This window comes from Pseudonaja textilis, chromosome 6 (genome assembly GCF_049901715.1).
Source record: "Pseudonaja textilis isolate UNSWEBS1 chromosome 6, rPseTex1.2, whole genome shotgun sequence".
NCBI classification, from domain to species: domain Eukaryota; kingdom Metazoa; phylum Chordata; class Lepidosauria; order Squamata; family Elapidae; genus Pseudonaja; species Pseudonaja textilis.
The window spans coordinates 61639822-61666822 of NC_141995.1; the positions used below are offsets into that span (position 1 = coordinate 61639822).

At 35.7% G+C, this 27001-nt stretch overlaps 1 protein-coding gene across 1 annotated transcript in view; it reads right to left on the minus strand.

The window, feature by feature from the left end:
• The window catches only part of LOC113435865 (uncharacterized), a 53742-nt gene that overhangs the window by 13005 nt on the left and 13736 nt on the right, over positions 1-27001 (minus strand). Inside the window, exons 7-15 of the mRNA XM_026699963.2 lie at positions 24013-24056; positions 23690-23767; positions 21881-22077; positions 17091-17155; positions 16024-16130; positions 14155-14266; positions 11432-11531; positions 4107-4146; positions 155-206 (exon numbers count right to left, since the gene is read on the minus strand). Coding sequence (XP_026555748.1) covers positions 155-206; positions 4107-4146; positions 11432-11531; positions 14155-14266; positions 16024-16130; positions 17091-17155; positions 21881-22077; positions 23690-23767; positions 24013-24056 — 795 coding nt within the window. The remainder of the gene's footprint in view (positions 1-154; positions 207-4106; positions 4147-11431; positions 11532-14154; positions 14267-16023; positions 16131-17090; positions 17156-21880; positions 22078-23689; positions 23768-24012; positions 24057-27001) is intronic.

A 27001-nucleotide genomic window follows, 5' to 3' on the forward strand; every position in this document is an offset into this window, starting at 1 on the left:
ATGGAGGAAATACCATGCAAGTTCTAAGGAACAGATCACCGTGGCAACTTACACTTTCCTCTTTCAACGTTATTCCCCAAATATTCTATTTTTAAAATTTCATATATTAGATTTGCCATTCTTTCTAGAAATAATGCTAAATAGCAGCTCCTACCTTGATATACGTCTTTGGATATAGGAAGAAAAATGGTTTGAAAACAGGAGTTCTGGAGGGGAAAAAAGGTGCAAATTAAAAATAGATGTGAACAGGGAATACTTTTCAGATGGCTTCCATACAGTCCTTGGAACTCTTTAAGCCCAGTTTTAATGTGAGGGTATCAATTTAAATATTGACAACATAACATAATTATTGATGTTATCCACCCACTCCCAAATTCTGACCTTCAAAAAGTTACTAAAATGGAATTGCTTCAGAAAGCTTTTTGATTATTGCCAGTACCTTATTTGATTATAATTATATATGACAGATAATCCTTCATTTATGAACATTAACCTTGTGCCAAAGTTGGACTTTCTTTGTTTTTTCTTTAAAAACGTTTTGTTTTTCATCCAAGAAACTTCTTCAGTTCAGAGAATTGAATGACAGGGATCAGTGGTGGAATTTAGCCAGTTTGTACTGGTTCATGTGAACTGCTTGTGCAGTTGGAAAACGGCTGAAAATAAAGTACAAGAGAAGTTTTTTCTTTCTTCTCTCTCCCTTCAGTTAATAGCTCCAGGCAGGCAGCCAAGAATCACTTAACAGGCTACTTAGTTGCAATAGCAGCCAACACATGCCTTGACTAAAGTCAATAAACAACAGAAATAGACAGGATTAGAGCAGGGAAACACCCAGGAAGCCGTCTAGGGATGGGATTAATCTCTTCCCTTCAGGAAGAAGGACAAGATTACAAACATTTTCATTAAAAAAGGATATTAAGTAACACTTCTGTGATCAGCTGATACACCCTGGAATTCCCTAAGACCTTTTATAACTGCTGCAGTGTTTGACTACTTCTTGTTTCTTCCTGGGGGAAAAAGATATAGGAGGGGACAATGATGCAGCTTTATTTATTTATTTAATTTATATTGCCATCTATTTGCCCATGGCAACTTGAGGCGGCTTATACAATGTAAAACCATATTTAAAACAAAAAATAAAAATAAAAAACAACAAAAACTAACAAAAAGAATCAAATAAATTAATAAAGTACAATAGCACAAAATCTGGAAAAATAAAAAGTCATAATAAAAAAGTATAATATTTACTAAACATTATTATTTATTACTTTTTTCATTCAATATTCTCATATGTTACTTTATATCAATCTCTATATTCTTAATATCATTTTATACATATTCTTGTAATCATATTTACAAATTTTATCAAATTATATCATTCAATTAATCATTCTTCAATTCATCTTAATTTATATTATGCAGTATTTATTCCTTTTCTAATATTAATTTTGCCACCATTATATTTTTAATACTAAGTCCCTCTCTAATCTCATTAGATTACACAAATCATACTTTCCATCTTTTTTTCATTTAACAAATTATATATTCTAATAACAATATAATCCTTTTTATCTATTACTATATACTATATACATATATGTTCTCCATTAGGTTCCATATGGCATTTCCTTCCCCATACTATCATACCCTGGTGCCTCCACCTTCCTGTCTTTATGTAGCTGCTTAGTGATTTCTGCTGCCATTGCCTGTCAGTCAGATGGATGTGTTTACCTGATGTTTTCACACATAACCTTGACATGTGAGACTGGTAAGAATTGCACAGGCTATGCCTGCGATGGCGAACCTATGCCACTCGTGCTGGAAGTGGCACGCAGAGCCATCTCTCTGGTCACTCCAGCTATCGCCCATTGTTCCTAGCGCGTGCAGCCAGCTGGTCTTTGCATGCATGGGAGCACCAAAAACTGGAAGGGCAGTTCCCTGGAGCACATGTGTGTGCCGACCAGCAGGTCTTCACATGCGCAGTAGCACCGGAAACCAGAAAAGCAGCTCCCCATAGCGCATGCTGGCCAGCTGGTCTTCACGCAAGCATGCGGTTTAGAAACTGCAAGGCCAGGTGGCTGGTGCACTGGGAAGCTAAGCTTCCAGTTTCCAGCACTCCCACACATGCGCATCAGGGAGCTGCTTGTTTGGTTTCTGGCGCGTGTGTGTGTGTGTGTGTGTGTGTGCGCGCACGCTCCCATTTCAGCACTCAGTACCGAAAAGTTTAGCCACCACTGGTCTATGCAGTCATTGAAGAATAAACTAAAAAGTAGAGAAAAATGAAGTGAATAAAAATGAAATAAATCCAGTAGTGTAAGGCATGTGACAAGGCACCCCTTCTCCTTTAGAAGGACATCATTCTCACAAATGATGTATTTATGTTGTTAGATGTTTATCCTGTCTTTATTACTTCATAAGAGCTAAAGATAGAGAACTCATCTAATATTCTTAGTCTCTCCACAACCACAATCTAAGAAGTGGTTTGGGCTGGGAGAGAGTGACTCAGCCATTTTTTCAAGCCTAAAATGGGACTAGAACTCAGAGTCTGTTGGTTTCTAGACCAGCATCTTTACCACTACTTTGTTTAAAAAGGAGGAAGAAATGTCAAAATAACTTGCAAGAATCGCACGTGAAAACAGGGTTGGAGGAAACAAACTTCTAAAGATGCAAACATCACAGATAGTATTTCAGAATAATCTCCCATAGAATGATGAAAGAGACAAGAGAGGTTGTAGCAAATTACCATCTGAGATGGACCTGCTTGTAGGAAAGGAGTCTAGAATGAACAGTAATACTTTGCAAGATGCATCAAACCTGAGGTCAAGATGTTTCTTATTTATTTGCACAAGGCAGGCATTCTTTTTATTTGAAATTATTCACTCCAGTGAGGTGAGCGGCTGGGTGAGATAAGGAGTGGCTGGGAGGGGAGGGGTGTAGCTTGGCCGGGCATGGCAAGGAGAGGCCAGGAGAGATGAGGCGCCCCTTGACGTGATGTCAAGTTGGCCACACCCACCCAGTCACATGACCACCCAGCCATGCCTACCCAGCCAGTCAGTAACTTACTAACGTTACTAAAACGTACTAAAGTTGTCCTCAGAGTACCCCACATTTTTTTCACTTCAGCCAGGTCCTTAGAGTACTTTCTACTCCTTCATTTGAGTCAAATAGTAGAGCTCAAACTCTACAATTCCTTATTGGATGACTTGTGTGACGTGAGACCTAGAATAGTCATATTGCGGCAAACTGTCCATCTTGTGTTTCCAAGCTCTAGTTAACAATTTTTGAGAGATACAGTGTAGCATTCTTAGTTGTTATGGTACAAGGTTCAAAGAAAGCCCTGTGATTAAGGTCATCCATATCTCAGCGGTAACTATGATTTCTTGCTGAAGCCCTGGATTTTCCATTTTTTGTTGTAGATGAAACTTTGTGATTGATATTCCATAGAGTTATACTTTATTTCTAAGTTATGTATTTTGTCTTATAAAGATATTTCTCAGATTCATTCTTTTGGCGTAATAATATTTTCTGGCAATTTTCATCTCTTGGAGTTTTCATCTTTCAAGAAATCCTTAAGCAGGTTATTAGCTCTTCTCAGTCAAAATTCTTATATTGCTACACACATTGTCCAATTTGCTCTTAATCCCCCAAATCAGCTCTTTTTGGTTCACCAGCTTTAATGCAGTTACTTACATCAACACACTAAATACTATAAACAACCTATAGTCCATAGGAAGAATTTCTTCAGTGAATCGCTTAAAGCACACTGACAAGTATAAATTGCAGGCATCCATTTCATAAAGAATAGCAAAACAACCTTTTCTCACAAAAACTCCCCACAAAGTAAAATGAAAGAGCAGATGCTGAAGAGCATGTCAGAATTTCCATTATATCAGAACTGCCTTCTTTTGGTAACTTATAACATTGGAATCATTACTTTTCATGAAGCTTTGTATATTGAAAACTAAGCTACTGCAGTACCCTTCCTCAAATCATGCGTGTCCTGAATTCATCTTTAACTTCCCCAGCCAACAATCTGGAGTTTAGGATGCAAAACCATTAGAGCACCAGAAAAGAGCAGTAATTAATAGAATTCTCTAAAAACACCTTACATTTTGGGACGTCCTCCAATAATTGCAGTGACTCCGGGTGCTAAAAATGAATGAAATGAAAAAGTCAACACAGGAACATAAAAAGCCAAGACAGTTCATAAAGAATGACTGTAATTTTCCATGTCATAAATATATACTCCAAAGCCATTTTATACTTTCATAAAGAGCTAATATTAAATTCTAAAACAGTAATGCCATTTAATGGAATATTAACAATTTAAAAATATCTAGGTCAAACGATAGGATTAGGTGTAGTTATTTATTCAATTAAAATGAGAGCAGGGAAAGTTTCTCTTCTTTTTCTTATTTTAAAAGATATCTACAGATGGCCTTTGGCTTACAACCAAGGGTGAAATGCTACCTGTTCAGCCCAGTTCGGCCAAATCAGTTGTAAAAAAAAAGAAGAAGCTCTGAGCGCGGGATCGACCCTCTCGCACACCCCTGCACTTTTCTCTTCTTTATCCTCCCAGCTGATTGGCGCAGCAGGGCCTCAGCTGGTGTTTGGAAAGGTGTGCATGTGCAAAGTGCTTGATCACCCAGCCGGTAGGAAAACTGGTAGGATCCCACCACTGCTTAGAACCGTTTGTTTAGCAACTGTAGGAAATTGCAACAACCACTGAAAAAAGTGATTTACAACCGGTTCTCACGCTTACAACTATTGCGGCATCCCTACTGTCATGTAATCCAAGTTTGGGTGCTTGGCAATTGGCGTGTATTTACAACAGCTGCAGACTCCTCAGCCACACAATTGCCATTTGTGAGCTTATCCGTGGCTTCCAATAAGCCAAGTCAATGCGGGAAGCCGGATTCATTTAACAACCACAGTAATTTGCTTAATGGCAAAAAATAAATAAATGTAAAATTGGGCATGACTCACTTAAAAACAGCTTTGTTTAGCAACAGAAATACTGGCCCCAATTGTGATCAGAAGTTAAGAGCTACCTGTACTGGAATGAAAGTATGTGAAACCATGAAATCTTAATGAGAAATTATAGGGCTGTAACTGGACCAGTAAAAAATACTTTTAGTATCTATCTTATGGCAAAATGCATTTAAATATTAAATCAACTGTTCAATTAATATAGATTTTTTTAATAGCAAAATACCATTTTTTAAAACAGCATTTTAAAAAATGAATAGAAAATTTAAAAATTGCAATGTGTATACATTTCAGTCTGGAATATGTATTCTAGTTTTCAATTATCTTCTGTTTATTTATTTCTGTTCTAACAGAAAGAAAACAAAAATAATTGAACCCAAAAAGTTATATTTCAGTCTCATCTATCGACATCCAGAGCATTTTCCAATAGCATTCAGACTCATCCACATATTTTGTAAAATGTAAATGAGAACAATATTCTTTTTGGAGAGTAGGAACTTTCTCCTTGCAATTCTGTCTCACACACACCATTGTGTACAATATTCTTCTGATGGTGGTCTCATAAACTCTGACTTTCACCAATACAAGGAGAATCCTTTAGTTCCTTAGACATTAGCCTGAGGTGCTTTAAAATCTCCTGGAGTATTTACGCACCTTATGATTGGGTAATCATTCCTAGTAAGGGTATCAACGGTGCTGAATTGCTTCCATTTATACATGATCTGCTTGGCAGTGGGCCAAAGCACCAGCCTGAAGATGGCGCGTGGGACCTCGTCAAAACGTCACCAAGATACTCTCAATCTTACACGGGAAAAGACCTGAACACGCCAAAAACTGTGTGTGTGTGTGTGTGTGTGTGTGTCTAGCTGGCGAGAACAATTTTAAAGCATAAAGCTGAAGGATTAAAGCAAGGCATCCCTACAAGGACACATGTGCTGATATAAGGGGATATTTTTGTAAAGCCACAGCAAAACAGCAAAGAAGAAGGCACCCAGGCTGGCCAAAGGTAACACTCAGCAACATTTCAGAATTACTGGCATATGTCCATTTGAAAGGATCCCAAGAACTACGAAGTTGGCAATTTATATAAAGAGCTATGTGTCCCAGATAAAGTGCCTGAGGACACACTTTTCCAGTTCTAGGGAACAGAGTTTGCCAACAATATTTTTAAACAGGTTCACGTAAGGTATTCTATAAGCAGAGGAGCTGACTCTTTGAAGGAAAAACCAAAACTTTAACCAAAGCTTTAAAAGATAGTGCCATGCTCTAGCATCTGCAGATATCAAGACAGTCATCAAATATAGAACAGCATTCTTAACACATCTTGGAACAGCAAGGATAGCTTCAATAAACTTACTCTGAACTGCTTCAAGGTACAGGTTTAGTTATTATAAAACTGAGAAATGGTTTTGACTATGAAGATCTTTCAATCTGCACGTATAAAATGAACTCCTTTCAAATGAAAAATTCTGAACTCATAATTATTACAATATATGTGGAAAAAATACAGAACCAGAAAAATGACAATAAAACCTCTTCCCCAACAACTCCTCCCCCAAATGCTCAAAAGTCTACTGCTCAATAAAACTAATGAAAATCACAGCGGCAAAGCTGGTTTATATTTATGCTATCTATCAGTATCATAGAATACTGATTTAGAAGTGGGGGAAATAATATTTTTAATAATTATTCATTTTGCCAGCTTTGTTCTGCCTTTTTTTTTTAGAAAAAAGAGATAAAATAGCAAGAGCAATAACACTTAGACAACGCTTTACAGTGCTTTACAGCCCTCTCTCTAAGTGGTTTACAGAGTCAGCCTCTTGCCCCCAACAATCTGGGTCCTCATTTTACCCACCTCGGAAGGATGGAAGGCTGAGTCCACCTTGACCCTGGTGGGATTCGAACTGCCAAATTGCAGTCAGCAGAGGTAACCTGGAATACTGCACTCTTCACCACTGCACCACCATGGCTCATAATAAAAGCTGGAGGTGAAGTTAATATTTTCCAGTTCCACAAAACACAAAAGCATCAATATCAGCCAAATGACTGCATAGGGAGCTTTTCTTTTAAAAAATTGAAATAACAATGGGCTAGAAAGTAACAATTGATTCCTAGAAATAATAAGATAAGCAATTTCAATAAGCAAGAGATTACTAGGAACTATCACTTGTTCTTACTTCCATATTACTAGGTATTCTAATGTACTAGAAAAAGTGAAGAGACACAAAGAGATGAGAGAGAGAGAGACTGGCTAATGAGCAGAAAAGGAATGTGGCTAGTAAGAATAACTTGATTACATGGTGGTAATTAAAATGGTAATTAGAAAATGGTAATTAGAAAATGGTAATTAGATCTAAGGCCAAGTTAAATGGGATAAGAGGCCCAGAAGATAAAAACCTATGTTGGAAAATAGTCTTTTGTTTCTTGACAATGCTCCAGCCATTGAAGTTATTACAATCTGGTTTTTTTAGATGACAAAACTAATTAAAACCAAATGTTCTGCATTCAGTACAATATTGTGCATTATATACAAAACACTTAACTTGCAGAGGTCAGTTATAATTGCTTTAGCCATTTCCGCCCAACTGAGAGATAACAAATCTTTTAGGATTATCTACTCAAACATGAATGAAGACTGATCTGACTATTAAATTGGTTGGAAACATATCCAACACACTTGTCATTGTTCATAATATTTACATGTACTGAGGACTTTAAAATCTCAACTGTCTTAACCAGCTGTCATCATAGTGTCAACCTCCGGTCAAATAGATGTGAAATAAGGGTTAGCAAATTAATTTTGCTTTAGAAGTAACTACTGGACAGCATAGTTATTAAAATGTTTTTGTTTATGGTATTGGAATTTTATCCATCAGATTTTATTATTTTGAATATAAAAAAATAACAAGGAAAGCAATTATTAATAATAGGAGGAATCAGGCTTTTAGTTACTTCAACTGGATTACAGATCCAGATCTTTGTTAGAAAAGATTATTAGGGTATCTTAAATAAGGAACCACTAGAATTCCTTAAGGCACAGAAACAGTTGTTTATTACAATTTTATGTTTCTTGATAAAAAAAATCAATTCCAAACACATTTAAATTAAAATTTATAGATTTATACTGCATTGTCTCTAAAGATATATTCAAGAATATTTACATGAAATAGAACTCAAACTATTTTAAAAGACTTTTTTAAAATTCTTACAACATGATAAAATGTCATATATAAAAGTTTTAAAAACTGTTTTTCTTTTTCTATTCAGGCCATTGTCCTGAGAGTAATCCTTCAACTCAAATAAAATAATCATAAGGATGCATAACTGTTCAAAGAGTGAATGGAAAAAAGGAATAAACTTGAGGAATAGGAGGAAGAGCTGTAACCCTCAAATAAAAGAAATTTGAATCCAAGGCAGATCTCTCACATGAGTAAGTGTCTCAGACAAGGCCTTCCCTGGTTCTCATAAAGATAAGAGGAGAGGGGGGGGAGTGCATTCAGACTTGCAAGATTCAGTTACTATAAATTTAAGAGGAAGTAATTTTAGTTCGTACAACTTTCATTTCCGAGTCAAGTCTATTTTGGAACACTGACAAAGTCCAAATCACTGCCAATAATTCAATTCACCAATGGTAATCGTTTTATGGATGTTTAGGTCCCATTGGATTGGTTTTGATATAATGTTAAAACCACATAAACAATCCAACAACATACTCCTGAGAAGTTACAAGAAAATTAGAATCTAGAGCAGGGGTCTCCAACCTTGGCAACTTTGAGACTTGTGGACTTCAACTCCCAGAGTTCCTCAGCCAGCATAACTTTAAAGGCCAGGGCACCCCCAGACACACTCCAAAGCGCACTGAAGATATCTCATCAAAGGGAGACGGAACCTTTGCAACCAAATTGTTAAGCTCAGAGCTCAAATCAACAACTTAACCATAGTTCAACTGGGAAACGCTGACCACCCTAGACAATTCAAGTCTAAAAATGCTAGGGAATTTCTGGAAGCCTGGCACTCTGACTAATTAGCCATCAGTAGACACATAAACATAAATAAATTTAAAAGAGAAACGGCTGTGAAAGCCTGACTCACCGACGAACACAATACACAAGTCTGATGATGGCAGATGAGATTCTGCCGAAATGTCGCTACAACTTTAAAAGCACAGCTATAATGACGTGGGAAAATACCTGAACAGAGCTGAATACATACATATAAATACCCACGAAAACTTAAGAAAATAAACATAAATAATATCTTCATATTATGCAAAAGATACCTACTTAATGTTAGTTTGGATAATGAAATGTTGGAAAAAAAACAACCAAGCTCAGACAGTACCAAGGTCATTAAGAAAAGGTCTGTATTCATAAAAGCTTATTAATTTTTATAATATTTATTAATCTCAAAAAATGCTACAAGACAATTCCTGATTTTTGGTCACCATAAAATAATATAGCTTTCTTTCTACAAGGTATGCGAATTGATTTTTCATGTTTATAATATAACCATGCTTTGAACTTTCAATAGCACTTAAGGAAACTTATACTTACATATGACCCGAGGAATTAAATTTTAGTAAACAGTGTTTTTTGAAGATATGCAGCATAAGGAAATGTTTTAAAAATATTTAAAATGCTCTTAAAAGCAAATATCCATCAATAACAAAATCAAGATGAGTACAGCCGTCTTATCTTAGTAAATGTTGAAATTGTACAGAAAAATATCCCTTTACTTTGTTGTTTGGTAGAAAATAAAATTTAATGACAGTTAGACTATGACCATAAACTGACCTTTCCTCTATAAACACTATAAGGTTCCTCTGTGAACTTAAAATCAACAATGCATTCATCTTCCCTAGACTCAAGGGCTGAGTAATTTATTTTTATACTTATATTACTGTATTACATGTTTTAAAGTAGTATAATTAGTTAATTGGAAGTAAATGTAATGTATCCCAAAAATGTTTAATTTTTCCTGTGTAATTATCACAATTTTCACAGTTGTAAATGGATAATGGAGACTTATGATAGTTTAGTCAAAACAAATAATGTATTAATTACTTTCCAATATAATTTCCTGAAATTTAATTGACAGCTTTATACAATTCAGATTTTCAAAAGAAATATCTAAATATTTAGAAACTTTAAATATGTGTATATGCTTTCTAAATTTCTTTAAAAAAATGAAAAGCATGAATTTCTTTAAAAAAAATCTTTTTTTAACCAAATTGTCTGATACTAATATTTGTATTCAGTCACTCCCTTTTCTTTAAATGAACAAATATTTAACACGGCTGTTCTAAATATCTAGTGTTTTCAACAATAAAATGAATGTGTATGCTAAGGAGATGAAGATAGACTGATCAAGCATTATATGTGTCTTGACTTTGTTAGATCCAGAAATATTTTACTTATTACATTTATTACATTAAAATAATTAACTTTAATTCAGATCCCAGACTACTATAGACATCCCCCTCTATATAAAAGAAGGAAAGCATAAGTACAACTTTTCAAGTGGTATGAACCTGAGTCCAATCTACCCAAAACCTGACTGTAAAACACAAATTAAAAATGAAAATTAAAATAAGCAAGAAAATGGTTAGCGAACACCTATCTGATCTTGACTAATATAAATCACCAGTCCCCGATGGATTACACCCCAGAATTCTGAAGATGTTATCTCACAATCATTGTACCATAGTCTCAGGTTGGCCCTCATGGGAGGCTCGTCTCGCATGTGCAGCGGAGCTGGAGGACGGGGATGGGCCACGCCTCCCACGTTGGCTAACCTGACCCTGGGTGAACCAGTTGTTAAATTATTTGAATCCCACCTCTCACTGGCTCCTTTTCTCCAACAAGATGGGCCCCTTAATTGGTTTTAGGTGGGAGGAAGAGTACAACACTTTTGGTCACTCTGAAGCTGTCCTTCAACATATTTGGATTTATATAACACAGTAAGCCAAAACACAGATACAGTATTCTTATCCATCTGTACAGTGTGAAGCACACGAATGAAAACCTTGTTTTCCACTCATCTTTTAAATGCTGATATTTTTCAGAACCAATTCTTTTAAATGGTTTGTAAATACAAACATTTGTTTGGCTAACAATTCCTAAATTGTTGATTTTGAATAAATACATGAAATATTAATTCGAAAGTTATTAATTGTTTTCATTAATGAAATTAACAATGAATAAATCTGCCAGGGAATCACCACATATAAGTTTTTTAAAAATTTGAAAGTTTTCTGCCCAAATATAAAATTCCCTTTTAACCATTAGTACTTTTTTTTTAATCAAAAGACCACAAGTTTTTCTACCGCTTAATTAGAATTAATTAGAAATCATTTGTAAAGTACAATAGCAAAAAAGAAAGAAAAAACCCCAAATGGGATGACTTTGAATTGTCAAATAGGGAAAGTTAGAAATTGAAGATGTACCCATTCCTGTTCCAGCTGGAGCAATCTCTCTGGAAAAGATTTCTAATGCTTCTTTCTGTTTATGAAATACAGCAAGCCAAATAACAATTTCTCTGGGACCCTGTTTTGAAATATTAGAAGAGAGAAAACACAGGTTAATAGAACAAACAGGAATTTTGTTTACTATACAATTATTTTAAAAGTGAAAAGCAAAATCAGAAATCATAAGCTGCAGTAACTTAAACTATATACTACTTCCTGGAACCTTAATAAGAAATTGTCATTATTCTGTAAAATTTGTAACTGAGCACTCTTACTAAATCTTATGTTAAAGTAGCTGGATACCCACGCTTCACGACAAAACTTTGTGATCGGGCTATGCAGGAGCCCGGGCTTTCTTTCTTTCCTCCTTTCCCTTTCCTTTCCTTTCCTTCCCTTCCCTTCCCTTCCCTTCCCTTCCCTTCCCTTCCCTTCCCTTCCCTTCCCTTCCCTTTCCTTCTTTCCTCCTTTCCTTTCCTCATTGCATTCCATTCCTTTCCATCTCTCTATCATCCATCTCTCCATCATCCATCCATCCATCCATCCATCCATCCATCCATCTATCCAGCAAAAGTGTTGTAAAATGTTGTTGTAAAGTGTTGTTCCAAAAGGGTTTTTTTTTTTTTTTGAGGCAACTGCACTTTCTGGTTTTTCTTATCCAAGGAGCTTCTTCAGCTCTAACTGAATGGTGGGTAATAAAAATACTACAACCTTTGATGCCAAAGTAGCTTCCTGTTTGCAAGTGTAGTCTGCATTGCTTTAGAGAGTTGTTGAGGCAACTTGGAGGTTTGTCTATGTCCTTGGGTCACCTGACTGCTGCAAATGGCTGTGAAGTTGCTAAGGTAACAGACTGTGAGGCAACTGGCAGTTGGAACAGATTTCTTTTCAGCTGGGGAAGTGGAGTAGAACTCCTTAGCATCAGAGCGTGTTAATAATAATATACAAAATACTAATGCTGTGATAAGTCATTTCAAAAAATCCTTTCTTAATGAGCATCTAGAAGCCGAGAGGAACATACGTGCCAAATTTCAAGTTTGTAGGCTTTACAGTTCTGGAGATTTCGTGAGGCTGTGTGAGTGGTATTTCACTTATATATATATATATATATATATATTAAAAATAATGATCATCCTTGGTTAATAAATGCAATTAGGGCCAGAATTACTGTTATTAAATTGCGGTCACCAAGAACAATGTCACATGACTGCACCATTTAACAAGGGAAAATCTGGCACTTTAGATTGCTGGTGTTAACCTGTAATCATCATGGGTTAGACAAAGATGGTCACTATTTGCAACCTCCTCCTATCTTCCGCATTTATTTTGCTTGTAGGAAGCTGCCAAAAAAAAGGTTGCAAGTGATGGTCATGTGACCCTGGGACATTGCAGCATTGTAATCAGGAGCTGGATGTCAAGCACCAGGATCATAATAATGTGATCACATGGATGCCGCAACGGTAGGAACTTTGAGGTTCAATGTAAATACCATCATTCAATCCTGTCAGAAGTGCATACAGATTCTGAATATGTGGCCACTAAATGTTCAGTAAGCAAGAAGGACCTGTATACAAAATGATCTTTAGACTGTTGATCAAGAAGTATGGCTTGTATGATTTATATTTAAATAGTTAATATTAACTATGATTTCTAAAGTGTCAATCTTGATAAGCATAAAGTTATTTAAATTAATGAACAACTGAAGAATCAAACTATTTGTTAAACAATAAAAGGTTTCTGGTTTCTGTCTTCTGTCTCTTCACAATACTGTTACTTATTATTTATACATATGTTACTTATAATCATTTATATATAATAAAGTAGAAAGAGAAAAACACAAACTACACATTTTAAAATGATTTTTGGCTTCTAACTTCCTCCCTTTCTGCCTCTACTAATTTGCAGTGTTTACAAGCATTTTGGTTCCCTTAGAAGCCATAACGTAAGTGTTACATTTGCTGTTATATATAAAGGAACCATCTTGCTTGAATTTGATTTATTGATTGTATTATATTTTGAAGTGAAACCATATTACAATGAAATAGTATTATTGTATTTATAATGTTATGTGATTTCATAAAGAATTTTACTAAATGAAATTAAAAGAAAATTGTGAAGATAACAATAAATTATGAGGCCACTTGCATATCTTTGTACTCAGGGGTGGGATTCTACCAGTTCGCACCCATTTGCTAGAACCGGTTGTTAACATTCTATGCAGTTATTTATCAACAATCTTTATACCAGTCCCAGCAGTTTGTAATATAAAAATATATTAACAAATTATTATAAACAATAAAAACAAACACCCAATTCAGCACTGATGACTAATGGCCACAGCTCTTATTTAAAATATTTCTAACCCAATTCTTTTATTAGACAGCTTATACCTTGCTCTAAAAACAATATACTCTGAAGACCTGTGTTATATAAATAAAAATAAATTATCATTAGCGAAAATGACTTTATTCTTATCGATGCTTAGGTTCAAACTTGCATTTCTGCCCAGGTTCCTATCTAAGAGTAGCAGATTAGAGTCCACAAACACAAGAAGCATTCTCTGTAAATATTTATCTTTATTTCCATTCAGCCTTCTTACCTTTTTCTTTATGAGGAAAGTGAAATGATGGAGGAGAGTCAAAGGGAAGGAAGAACGCAAAGGTGTAATCTTTGACTTAATCCCTGAAGCCCATCCATTTCATACTTACACCGTCTATGTTCTGCTTTGCATGAGGTCCATATGTTTCTTCAGAACCTAAAATCTGTAGGTTAACTGCACTGTAGTCCTGATATCCCCGCTGATGAAACATAATCCGTGTCCTGGAAAAAAAAATACAATCTTTGCTTTTTCTATTTTATTTGCATGTATTTTTATCCCACTTCACATTATATCACAGCACTGGACACGTATAATAAAATCATAAGTAAAAACATCAGTCTGCAAGAGCCAGCCCCGTGTTCTGGTTAAAGGCATCAAGCTATGAACTAGTAGATTGTGATCTCCAGAAATCCTTTTAGAAGCTCTGGTTGGTATGCCAAAAGCATTCCTTTCTGGAAAACAATTACCATAACATATGGTAATAACTGGTACCAATGTAATTTGCCTTATAGAATAGAATTCTTTATTGGCCAAGTGTGATTGGACACACAAGGAATTTGCCTTGGTGCAAATGCTCTCAGTATACATAAAAGAGAAGATAAGAAAAGATTATTTGAGGTTAGAATAGAATAGAATAGAATAGAATAGAATTCTTTATTGGCCAAGTGTGATTGGACACACAAGGAATTTGCCTTGGTGCAAATGCTCTCAGTATAAGAAAAGATTATTTGAGGTTAGGTTAGGTGAGGTGAGGTGAGGTGAGGAGAGGAGAGGAGAGGAGAGGAGAGGAGAAGAGAAGAGAAGAGAAGAGAAGAGAAGAGAAGAGAAGAGAAGAGAAGAGAAGAGAAGAGAAGAGAAGAGAAGACTTTATTGTCCAAATGTGATTGGACAAGGTTGTAATTGTTTTTTCTGCAGTCTTAATTATCCTCTGAAGTCTGTGTCTGTCTTGTTGGGTTGCAGAACCAAACCAGACAGTTCTAGAGGTGCAGATGACAGACTCCATCATTCCTCTGTAGAACTGTATCAGCAGCTCCTTGGGCAATTTGAGCTTTCTGAGTTGGTGCAGAAAGAACATTCTTTGTTGTGCTTTTTTGATGAAGTTTTTGATGTTAGTCCTTGGAACAATACAAAAGACTATTTTACGTCTATACTTAAAGCACTAAAGTACTACCAATTCATTTTTTGGAAAGGCCTACATAGCTTATGATCAGTCTACTGTATTTGACAGAATATCTCCTTGTAGATATTATCTAAAGAACTTCAGATACTGCAAATTCATTTAATGGTAGTATGGAATAAAGCCTTTTCTGTTGCAAATTCTGGTCTTTAAATTATAAAAATTGAGGGCCTAACCTCTTCGTAGGTTTCTGAAAGGACCCTTAAATACTCCTTTTGTCTAAGCTTTTATTTTAATTGTTTTTTATTTCTTCATTTTCTTTATTGTAATTGTTCAATTGTTTTAAATTTGATTTTAGATCACCTTTTCATTGTAAATTTTGAAGGGAAATAAATAAATAACTAAAGAGTGACTAACTTTGGTTGAGTTTGTCCTTTGTTGTTTTTTGAAGGTCTTTACTGCTATGTGAATTTTTGGGATTCAAGCACTTCCTTATCATTGGCCCTTTTTTTAACCACAGTTGGAAAACATGAAATAAAAAAACGTTGGAAACCAGTCCAGATTTCTACCTTTTTGTCTTGTTGCAGGGAACAACTATATTGTCATTGTTTGCAGGAAATCTAGGCACCCATTTATTTAGGATTTGAAAAGCATCACTCTCCCTTTAACAACATTTATGGATGATGAGAGACATGAATGTGTAATTTATAACACAATAATGGTAACACGTTATTTGAAACACTGAGTATATATGACACCGTTCATCATTTGAAATAGTTACATTTTAGGATCCTGGCCAAAGAATAATTTACTGTTTTATAACAAATCAATTGGGAAATGTATTAGGCATTAGCATCTAACCTTTCCAAAATACTTTCAGACACTCTTTTTCCCTTTTCTATTGCTCTTGGTCCTCCCATTGGGCAGCAGGCTGTTGCTCTGAATCCATCAAGATAAGTGGCATTTACCTGGGGGAGTGGTTGCAAATGATTTATAATTAATTAGACAATCTCTGATTAGAAATATAAAAATTCAATTTTATGGTTATGAACTTTATCGAATAATCATAGTCTGTTTTATTATAGTAGTAATAATAAACTAATAGAATCATTGCAAATTATGTTGTCAGTATACCAAGGGTTAAAACCTAAGCTTATTTATGGAACTAATAAAGAGCTTATTATATTATTCTTGTAAAACCTCCAAAGAATTCAAGAGCCAAGACCTTGAAATTTAATAATCACAAATGTAAGGACCCCCTAAGGGGAGGATCAAAAAGGGGGAAAAGACAGTGGCTATGGTCACATGACTAAAGCCGCCTTCATTTTTTGATGTTTGGAACTTTGATTGAGAGCACACATTCTCCTAATTGTCCTGCACATATACTGGCCTTTGCAAAGAATTCTGTTGCTTCACAGATATTTCATTCATTTTTATAAACATTCAATATAGATTGTATTGTTCTGTTAATGAAATGTTACTTATATCCCATATACTCTGTACTTCAAAGCAAATACCTTTCAGAATAAGAGAAATACAGGGTTGGAAGGGACCATGGAAAGTTCTTCTAGTCCAGGGGTCCCTAACCACAGTTCGTGGAACAATACCAGGCTGCGGTCCATTGGGAACTGAGCTATGCAAGCAACAGGCGGGCATGCAAAGCTCCATTTGCAGGCTTATGTTTGCATGTGCAAAACCATCCCCTCTCCCCTGCCACTACCTCTGCTGGACCGCGGAACCAAAAATGTTGGGGGCTGTGGCTCTAGTCCAACCCCATTTCAACGATTTAAAGCTTCTTAACTTTAAATCATAGGTACATTTTTTTAAATACGACAAAAATTACACTTGAAACTTTTCAATCGTAATAAGTTTTATATTATCTCCAAACTGACTCTAGTCCATGTAATTGTAAATCAATGAAAAAGAACCTTGTAAAATTGTGAAGGAGGCAATCCTCTGGCTCCTTGAACTTTCACTACGCCACCATCAATGCCTAAAAATAATGTTTAAAGAATTTTTGATTATTTATTTAATTGAATGAAAAAAAATCCAATCAAAATCTCTGTTTACAGAGCTGAGCAATAGATATAGTCCAATAAAATCAATTAAAAGAGAAGAGAAAATATTGGATTACTCTGAACACCAGTCTGAAGCCAGTTTCCCTTCTCAGAGCTTCGGAAGTAGGCTAAACAAAGTAGGCTTTGTCGAACTAGCAAGGTATTTGTACCTTAACTTGTAAAAGGATTTTTCAGGATCAGGCATAACATCTTTCAATACTATTATCTGGCAGATAGACTAAAATTCCTGTAGCTCCAAACCCTTGCACTTGTGAATTTAAGGAAATTGAGGCAATTCAATATGTCTTTCAGTGTAACTTTGAAAGGATGTAATCTCTTTTCTAGGTTCATCTGGAAGAATGGAAGATTTTTCATATCTATCTTTTACTAAGTGAAACCACCTAGACAAATTTATTGCTGCAGCAATAATGAGGCAACAACTAACACGAACACTTAAATTGCATTAATGTGAACTCTAACTTCCTGGTGCAGTAAAGTGAATAACAAATATGTTTTATATTTCACAGTTAATAACAACAAATGAGACTTGTCATATAGGAAGGATAGTTCTATATGTGGGGTTTAGTCATGAATGTAATCTCTACTCTTATAGAATTTTTATTCAATCTGTAAGTTATCAGAGAATGCTGTAGCAATAGCATTTAGACTTCTATACTGAAAATTTATTTGCAGAGTCAGCATAATTACCCCCAACAATCTGGGTCCTCATTTTACCGACCTTGGAAGGATGGAAGGCTGAGTCAACCTTGAGCCTGGTGAGGTATGAACTGCCAAATTTCAGGCAGCCAGCAGGCAGCAGAAGTAACCTGCAGTACTTTATGCTAACCACTGCGCCACTGCGGCTGATCAGATGTTAGTCCCAAAACTTATTCTTCTGAAAATTTGAGGTCTCTTTTATACATGTGCCAATAACTTTTCCTTTTGTACGGCCCACTTCATCATCCATGAAACCTTTTGAGATAACTAGATAAGCACTAGTCATAAACATAATAATTGTGAGCAATATTGCTCACAGGAAACCTAGATACCCATGGAATTACGATAATAAATCCAAGTTTGCTTATTTTTGTACATGTACTAGTACATCCAATTAGGTAGTGCCTAATAATATGATTAAAAGCATAAATAAACAGTAAACAAAGTAAACAAATCCAAAGGCAAACTAAATAGAAAATAGTCTAATCACCACAAAGTTACTTAACTGTAAAATCAAACACCAAACACATATTCAAACAAAACAATCTTCTTGTTCCTGCAGGTCAGAGAAGAGAGTAACAGATTTTCATAATTTTCATAAACTTTCATAAAGTTTTTCTGAAAAAAACCCAGAAGTGATAAAACGGGGCTAGATTTCGGCCTACAAAGCTTGTAGAAGCCTTCCTTCCTCAAGCCTTTGGCAGGACGAAAAAGGCCTCAAACTGGCCGACAGTGGACAATCCACTTAAATATGAACCAGCAGCAGTGTGTTGCGGTGGCCAAAAAAGGCAACGCATTTCTACGCTGCATTAATAGAGGGATAGAATCAAGATCACATGAAGTGTTAATACCATTTTGAAATGCCTTGGTAACACCACACTTGGAAATGCTGCATCCAGTTTTGCTCGTCACAATGTAAAAAAGATGTTGAGACTTTCTAGTGTGCAGAGAAGAGCAACAAAAATGATTAGGGGAGAATGGCTGCTGGAATTAGGTATGTCTAGTTTAATGAAAAGAAGGATTAGAGGCGACATGTTAGCAGTGTTCCAATATCTTGGGGCTATTACAAAGAAGAGGGAGTCAAACTATTTTCCAAAGCATCTGAGGGCAGGACAAGAAGCAATGGGTGGAAACTAACGAAGGAGAGAAGCAACCAAGAACTGAGGAGAAATTTCCTGACAGAACAATTAATCAGTGGGACAAATTGCCTTCAGGAGTTGTAAATGCTCCAACACTGGAGGCTTTTATGAAAAGACCGGGCAGCCACTTATCTGAAATGTTATAGGAAGTTGCGAATGCTTCAACACTGGAAGTTTTAAAGAAGAGATTGGACAACCATTTGTCTGAAATGGTATAGGGTTTCATGCCTGAGCAGGGGGTTGGACTAGAAAACCTTCAAGGTCTCTTCCAACTCTGCTATGCTATGCTGTGCTACGCTATGCTACGCTATGCTATTCGATTCCATTCTGCTCTACTGTCTACTCAAATAAACTAAGAATATTATATTTCAGTGGGTTCTTTCACTATTTTGAATAGCATTTTAATCTTTAAATTTATTCTATATTTTATAAATATTTTACATTTAAGCACTTAAATGCTAGTATCTACTCTGAAAAAAATATAAGCAACATGAAAGAATATAAAATCACACTTCAGTTTTATGGGTTTACATCACATCGGCTTTCTGAAATTTAGTTTTAAGTAGACACATATGCAGTGCAATTGTACCCTTAACACTCTACTTAGCGGAAATATGCCTTTAAAAACAAATAGTATTTTGCTTTTAATAGAATTTTGGTTCCAGTTATATTACAAAATGAATCACTCTTAAAATATTAAAAAGAGCACCAATAAGTTCACTCAAATGCTTTATCTAATCCTGCCATATGAACTATTTATTTACTAAAGTAAACAATTAAAGTAGAAAGGCCTGCAGTCCTTTTTCTAGAGTACATGTCACAGCAGTTATATCTAAAGATATTTCAGAAATCTGTCTACTTTCCATCTGTTTAATTTCTAGTAGAATAACTAACTGAAAGTTCATGTGAAAGTTTATTTGGAGTTCTAATGTGTCATAGTAGGCCATTTATAAGCTAAAAGTTCATCTGAAGGTTAAAATGCACTGTTTAAATGCTGCTCCTGGCTTAATGAAGAAATTTTGAGCAAATAAAGCACATTTTGAGAAAATATTTAGGTTACTTTTATGTCCTTGCCCAATAGGACTGATATCATGCAAGGAGTATATTAAAAGTGGCCTATTTGGTATTATTAATGCTTCGTTGATCAAAGGCAGCATATATTCAGTAAAACCTTAAGTTTATTTAGTTATTCAATGGATATCCCATCTTTTGGCTCTGATGACTACATTATGGAGGAACAATATTTTAAAATTGCATGCAAAAGATTAAAAATTAATGTTAAAATGTATTAATAATCAAAAGTTTGCAAATAGAAATTTATACGGTCTTAAATTCAGAAATGTAGGCAAAAGTCAGTGACAATAAAGCAGTACAGTGTGCAAATAAATAATTAGCAATAGCTATTAAAGTTGGCAGATCTTTTCAAACCAGTTTCTATCAATGTCAGAGAATAATATAACTCTGGTTTATTTCCTTTTATCAAACTCCTTTCCCACTGTCATTCTGAACATGTATTTTTTAGGTGTTGCTCAGCCAGCCCTGGAGAATGATCTTTTCCAGATCTCTTGATCATTTTCTCATTTGATGCATGCAGAACTCATTACTGCATAATCTCTCTTCACTCCATGCATTAAGTTATATTAGAAGTCATTAAACCTCATTTAAAACCTCATGTAATAAATATGCAATAATCTTGGTATAATTTAGAAACTGCATATTTTTGATAGGTAGTTATGAAAGCATTGCATGTCTATTTATTTGGAGTCCAGAAAGTAGCAGCAGTTGCTGACATTGGCCACTCTCAAAAAGCTAAGCAGAAATGTAGTTGGTAAAAGCGCCAAGAAATTTCAGGGCTATAGGTTAGACTGGGAAATGGATAAAATATTCCATAAGAAGGAATAGAAAATCATTTCTATATTGTTTCCTCCTCAAAATTACACAGTTCAAAGTCACCAAGAGTTGAACTCAATTTTGGAGGGAAACTTTTATTTAACTTTTCACTTAAGACTAACATTTTTTTTCCTCTTCCTTTCATTCCATTAACATTTGCATTGTATTATTCAGATTAAATACAAACTGGCAAGATTTAGCTTTTACTAATAATATGAAATATGCAATGTGATTTTTTCCCAATAAAAGTTTTAAAAAATAAACTTTGAGTCAAGGTGAGTAGGGTGCCTCCAGTTTAAGGCTGATTTCATCACTGTTTTTAGCAAGTCATAATACAGTAAAAATTACAACATGTTTATCACGACGTACTTCTGTGCAAATGGCAAAATTATGTCATGAAGTCTGCCAAAACTAGGTAAATAATAATTTAACTTTCAGACAGATTCTCACCCATGGATCTCCATCTCAAGTTCTCTGCTTCTACGCTGTTACATGAACATGAATTTAAAGTCAGTATTTACAATACCTGATTTGACACTCACACATTGATACGTTGAAATGAAAAAAGTTCCACAATGCAAGTATGTATATGACACTCACTCCACCACCAGCACTCATTTTTCTTCTGCATCAAAATCTGCACAGCATAATTCTTCAAACCAGTGTTTGTCAACCTTAGGAGCTATAAGGTGTATGAGTTCAACTCTCAGAATTCCCCAGTCAGCCTTAGACAATGGGAACTATGAATGAATAAACTTTTCACAGAAGAGTGATTCCTCTTGACATCCACATAAAATGACATTCACTTCATCCACTATGACATTCACATAAAAGCATTCTTTTTCTCAAACAACAATAAAACTGTATATACTCCTGTCATTTCCCTAGTATAATGCTATATCAGCAGACACTGACCTGCAATTTCAGTAAGGGAGACTTGAGAAAAATCACATGTGACATCTGGTAAGAGATATGCTTTAGGATTATCAATTTCATATACCAACTGTTCTGCCACAGTGCCAAAAGTCACCAGGCCTCCTGTGTCAGGTGCTTTAGATACAGTAAAACTTCCATCACAAGAAACTTCTACTATGGGGAAACCGATGTTATGCCTAAAAGTTCAAAATATTAAATTTAATTATATGAAAAGTATATCAATAATGTATTTCAGGGGAATGTTTATGTGGTTAAAAATAGTGGTAAACAAATTATCAAAATGTATACCAGTTTTTTTTTAAGTCCTTTTAGCTCAGCTCCTTAATCTAATTGTACAGACAACCAAATGACCAATTGAATAAACCAATTAGATGCATAAAAGAGACAAAAGTATCAAAGCTTTAAAAAGAGCTATCAATATGTAAGCAATATCAGTCCAAGAAAACATATAGCACAATCTTTTTCATGTTGCAGTAGAAGTATCAAAACAAAACATTCGGATATTAATTGCACCTCACTTTTACATTACAGCTTTGGTGAGATTTAATTCAAGCAAATGTATTATGGGAAAAATGTATTTTTCCCAAGTTATCGGCCATTCTGCAACCTTTAACATTCTTTGCCTACTTCTCAGAACAATTCCTAGTCATTCTATATGGGGTTCAGGGCCTACGTTTGCTACCTGTATTATTTTACAACCATTTTCAACTAATTGAGGTATTCAGAGTCAGCCATACTGCAATCAAAATGCAGTAGAGATTGCAAACACATGGCCTTTCATGCAAGGGAAAGAAAGAAACAGCAAGGACAAAATGGAGAAGGTTGTGGCTCTAGCAGCTACAGAATGTTGTCTGTAGCAGCTTTAACAAATTGCAGCCACATTTTCATGGACATGAACATGGCAGCTTATTAAAAATCGAAGTATGAAACACAGCGGAGATAAAATAATGCTATGCTATAATGAAGCCTACTAACACATTATGAGCTTGCACCAATTCACAAACTGACTACTGTGGGCAGATTGTAATGGCGCAACTGATTTTTCAGCATCGCCAGTAACTTTTATTTAAAGAGGGATCACAGAAACAAGTGCCAGTTGGCAAGAGGTATTTCTCATCACAAGGCATTAATTCTAAGGGGGAATAAACATAATAACATCTACCTTTGTACTCTCCCAGGACCCGGCAGTTTTTTCCAGTTTTAACTCTACTCCAAGTTCCATAAAAATCTAACCAGCCCTCGTTTCCCAGGAGATGACATAATTAAACAAGCTCTCTATTATCTTAGCCATGCCATTGTTGAGCTGCACTACTGAATATTTTTAAGCACGCAGTGGCTGACAGCTCTTAAAATGATGAATCAATCTCATTCCACAAAAAACTCCTCTCCGGTTTCAAGATATCTTTCCTTATGAAGAGCCTGGATTCTAGGTCTGTAGCTACAAAACACCTATTTAGGACATGTTGGGACTGTGTTATTTATTGTAAGACTAATGTATTTAAAGTGAAATCAAATTAAAGTTGCACTTAAAAGACTAAACTGGCTTATTTTCTAGCTTATTTTTAAACAGGAAACATTATAATAGAAATTCTAGTAGAATTTCTATAAGGAGATTGATATAAGGTTACTTAGCGTCAAAAATTTTTTTGAAGATATATTTTTTGTAGAGATATTAATATGATCATAGGCTGAATAGTGTCTTTATAACTCTATCATTCAGCAATCTAAGTATTAAAACATATTACAAAAATATTCACCAACATGTATTTTGGTGGAGAATAAACATACCAGTTGGGCACAGTATGCCAGTCAGTGAATATTCCACCTGTACATTGAGCACCACATTCAATCAGATGACCTGCAAGACTAAAAATCACATTTGATATTTAAACTATTTTAATGAAGTGAATTTAACAACTTAACATCTACTGAGAGTTTCTGTTGCATAATATCTAATGTCTAGATAAACAAATCTTTATTACATCTAAACTGATATCCTGTTGACAGAGACTGAAATATCATTAAACTATTGGTTCAGGGATTTTGACCATTGTAATATTTTAACAGTATTAAAATTTAACAGCATTCTTTGAAACAAAGATGATATTTACCTTCCCGCTGCTAATAGGCTGAATTCATCTCTAGTCCATCCAAACTAGAAAAATAACGTTTAAAAATACACATTGAAATAAAATTAAATAGTGAAAAGAATGTTAATCACATGTCCCAAAGCTCATAAAAATTCATAGACACCCTCCTTAATCCATCCAATTTCCTTTTTCCTATTTTTATAATTTGCCTGTGCAACTATAAAGTAAGCAGAGAAAATACTCTAGTGACCTAGCAATCCATTGGAAATCATTGTCTTGTCTTTCACTTAGGTTGTCCATTTCACAATTAGACCAACAAAGGCAAAAGAACAAGGTAGCACCACATATATGCATCTGTCTCTCTCTCTCTCTCTCTCTCATACACACACACATACACACACACACACTCATACACAAAAACAGACCCACACATATAGTGAATGTGTGTATATGTATGGGTATATACACACACATTTCACATTTCTAAATTGCCCCTCAAAGAGGGACTCTTTGTATATGTATATTTATGTGCTTTGTGTGCTTTGTGTGTGTGTGTGTGTGTGTGTGTGTGTGTGTGATATCTCTCCCTCCCTCCCTCTCCCTCCCCCACCTCTCTTATTACCATTAGTTTCCCAGGAGATGACACAATTAAACAAGCTCTCTATTATCTTAGCCATGCCATTGTTGATCTGTACTACTGAATAACCTCCTCAATTTCAATATATCTTTCCTTATGAAGAGCCTGAATTCTAGGTCTGTAGCTACAGACCACCTATCTAGGACATGTTGGAGCTATGTTATGGTAAAACTAGTGTATTTAAAGTGAAATCAAATTAAAATTGTACTTAAAAGACTAAACTTAGCTTATTTTTAGCTTATTTTTAAGCAAGAAACATTCCAATAGAAATTCTATAAGGAGTTTGATATGATAGCAATAGCACTTAGACTTATATACCGCTTTATAGTGTTTTACAGCCCTCTCAAAGCGGTTTACAGAGTCAGCATATCGGCCCCCAACAATCTGGGTCCTCATTTTACTCGCCTCAGAAGGATGGAAGACTGAGTCAATCTTGAGCCTGGTGGGATTCGATCCGCCAAATTGGAGTGGGAGTAGCTTGCAGTACTGCACTCTAACCACTGTGCCACTGAGGCTCCTTAGTTACTTAAGCTTACTTAGTGACATCATTATTTTTAGTACTTCACTGACAGTACCTTCACAAAAGCCAGGGATGAATCGGTGAAGCGGTTGTTAATTTTATGGCCAGTTTGGTGAACCAGCAAATCACACTCCTGGCTGGCCCCGCCCACCCCTCCCATCCCCGGAGTCCCTACACGACTCATTTTGGATGGCAGGTAAGTGCAGGGCCTGTGTGGAGGCTCAGGGAGAATGAAAAAAAATGGGCCTCCTGGAAGTTCTGGAAGGCCTGAAATGCCTGTTTCTGGCCTCCCTCGGAGGGCGAAAATGTCCCCCCACGACCCATTTTTGTTCCAGGCCAGGGTGGTGCAGGAGGCCAACTAGTTGGAGTTTATCTCACCCTCTTTGAGGGATGGGGTGAACTTTACAACTTCCACTCCCTTCAGAGGGGTTTCTTGGGCTCATTGTTGTGGTTTTGCCGTTTTTTTGGCAGGATCCAGTTGCCTTCTGGGCTGGGCAAGAGCTTGGCAGTCAGCAGATCAATGTCCCTCCTTCCAACACCCGAAGCAGCCACTGGATCATCAGCATGGGCTCTGCTCATGGTGCCAGTTTTGGGGCCTCTTTTTTTTGGGGGGGGGGGCGGCTTCACCATCCATGGCTTGGCTAGTATTTGGATCAAGCCAGGTCAATTTCCACTTCCTCTGCTAGGGCATACCAGCCATGAAGGGGATGTGTGTGTGTGGGGGGGGTGCCTCTGGAAATGCAGGTGCTGTAGACCTTGTCACTTAGCCCATCTTGGAAGCACCCAATCATGATGTCTTCTGGCCAATTAGTCAGTCAGCAGGTGAAGTCATGAAACTCTGGGTATACACAGCCACCCCTCCTGTGTCATTGGATGATGATCTTTATGTGACTTCTGGCTTTGAGGGTCTGGTGCCTTGAGTCCTTTGCTTTGCTGGTGCTGTTTTATTATTTTATTTTATTTTATTTTATTTTATTTTATTTTATTTATTTAATTTATTTTATTTTATTTTATTTTATTTTATTTATTTTATTATTTTATTATATTATTTATTTATTTATTTTTATTTTATTTGTCAATCACTTACAAGATAATAGATATAAGTATATACATAGTTATGAATACATGAAATGGGTACATATAAGAAAAATAAAAGAAACAATAGGACAGGGACAGTAGGCACATTGGTGCGCTTATGCACACCCCCTACAGGCCTCTTAGGAAAGGGGTGAGGTCAATAGTAGACAGTCTAAGGTTAAAGTTTTTGGGGTTTGGGGAAGAAACCACAGAGTCAGGTAGATTATTCCAGACATTGACCACTCTGTGGCTGAAGTCGTATTTCCTGTAATCAAGTTTGGTGCAGTTAACCTTGAGTTTGTATCTATTGTTTGCTCTTGTGTTGTTATGGTTGAAGCTGAAGTATTCATTGACAGGTAGGACATTGCAATGTATGATTTTATATACTATACTTAGATCGGACTGAAGGCGGCGTACTTCTAGGTTTTTTAGGTCTAGAATTTCAAGTCTGGTGGCATAAGGTATTCTACAACGGGTAGAGGAGTGAACTCTTCTTTTGAAATATTTCTGGGCTTTCTCAACTGTGCTAATATCAGATACGTAATGTGGGTTCTAGACTGATGAGCTGTATTCGAGTATTGGTCTAGCAAATGTTTTGTATGCTCCAGTTAGTAGTGTGATATTACCAGAGAAAAAGCTATGTAGGATTAGGTTAACAACTCTTAATGCCTTTTTGGCTGTGTAGTTACAGTGGGCTCTAGCACTTAGATCATTAATGATGAGTATTCCAAGGTCCTTTACAGAGCTTGGATCATGAACAAGGTCTTGACTATTCA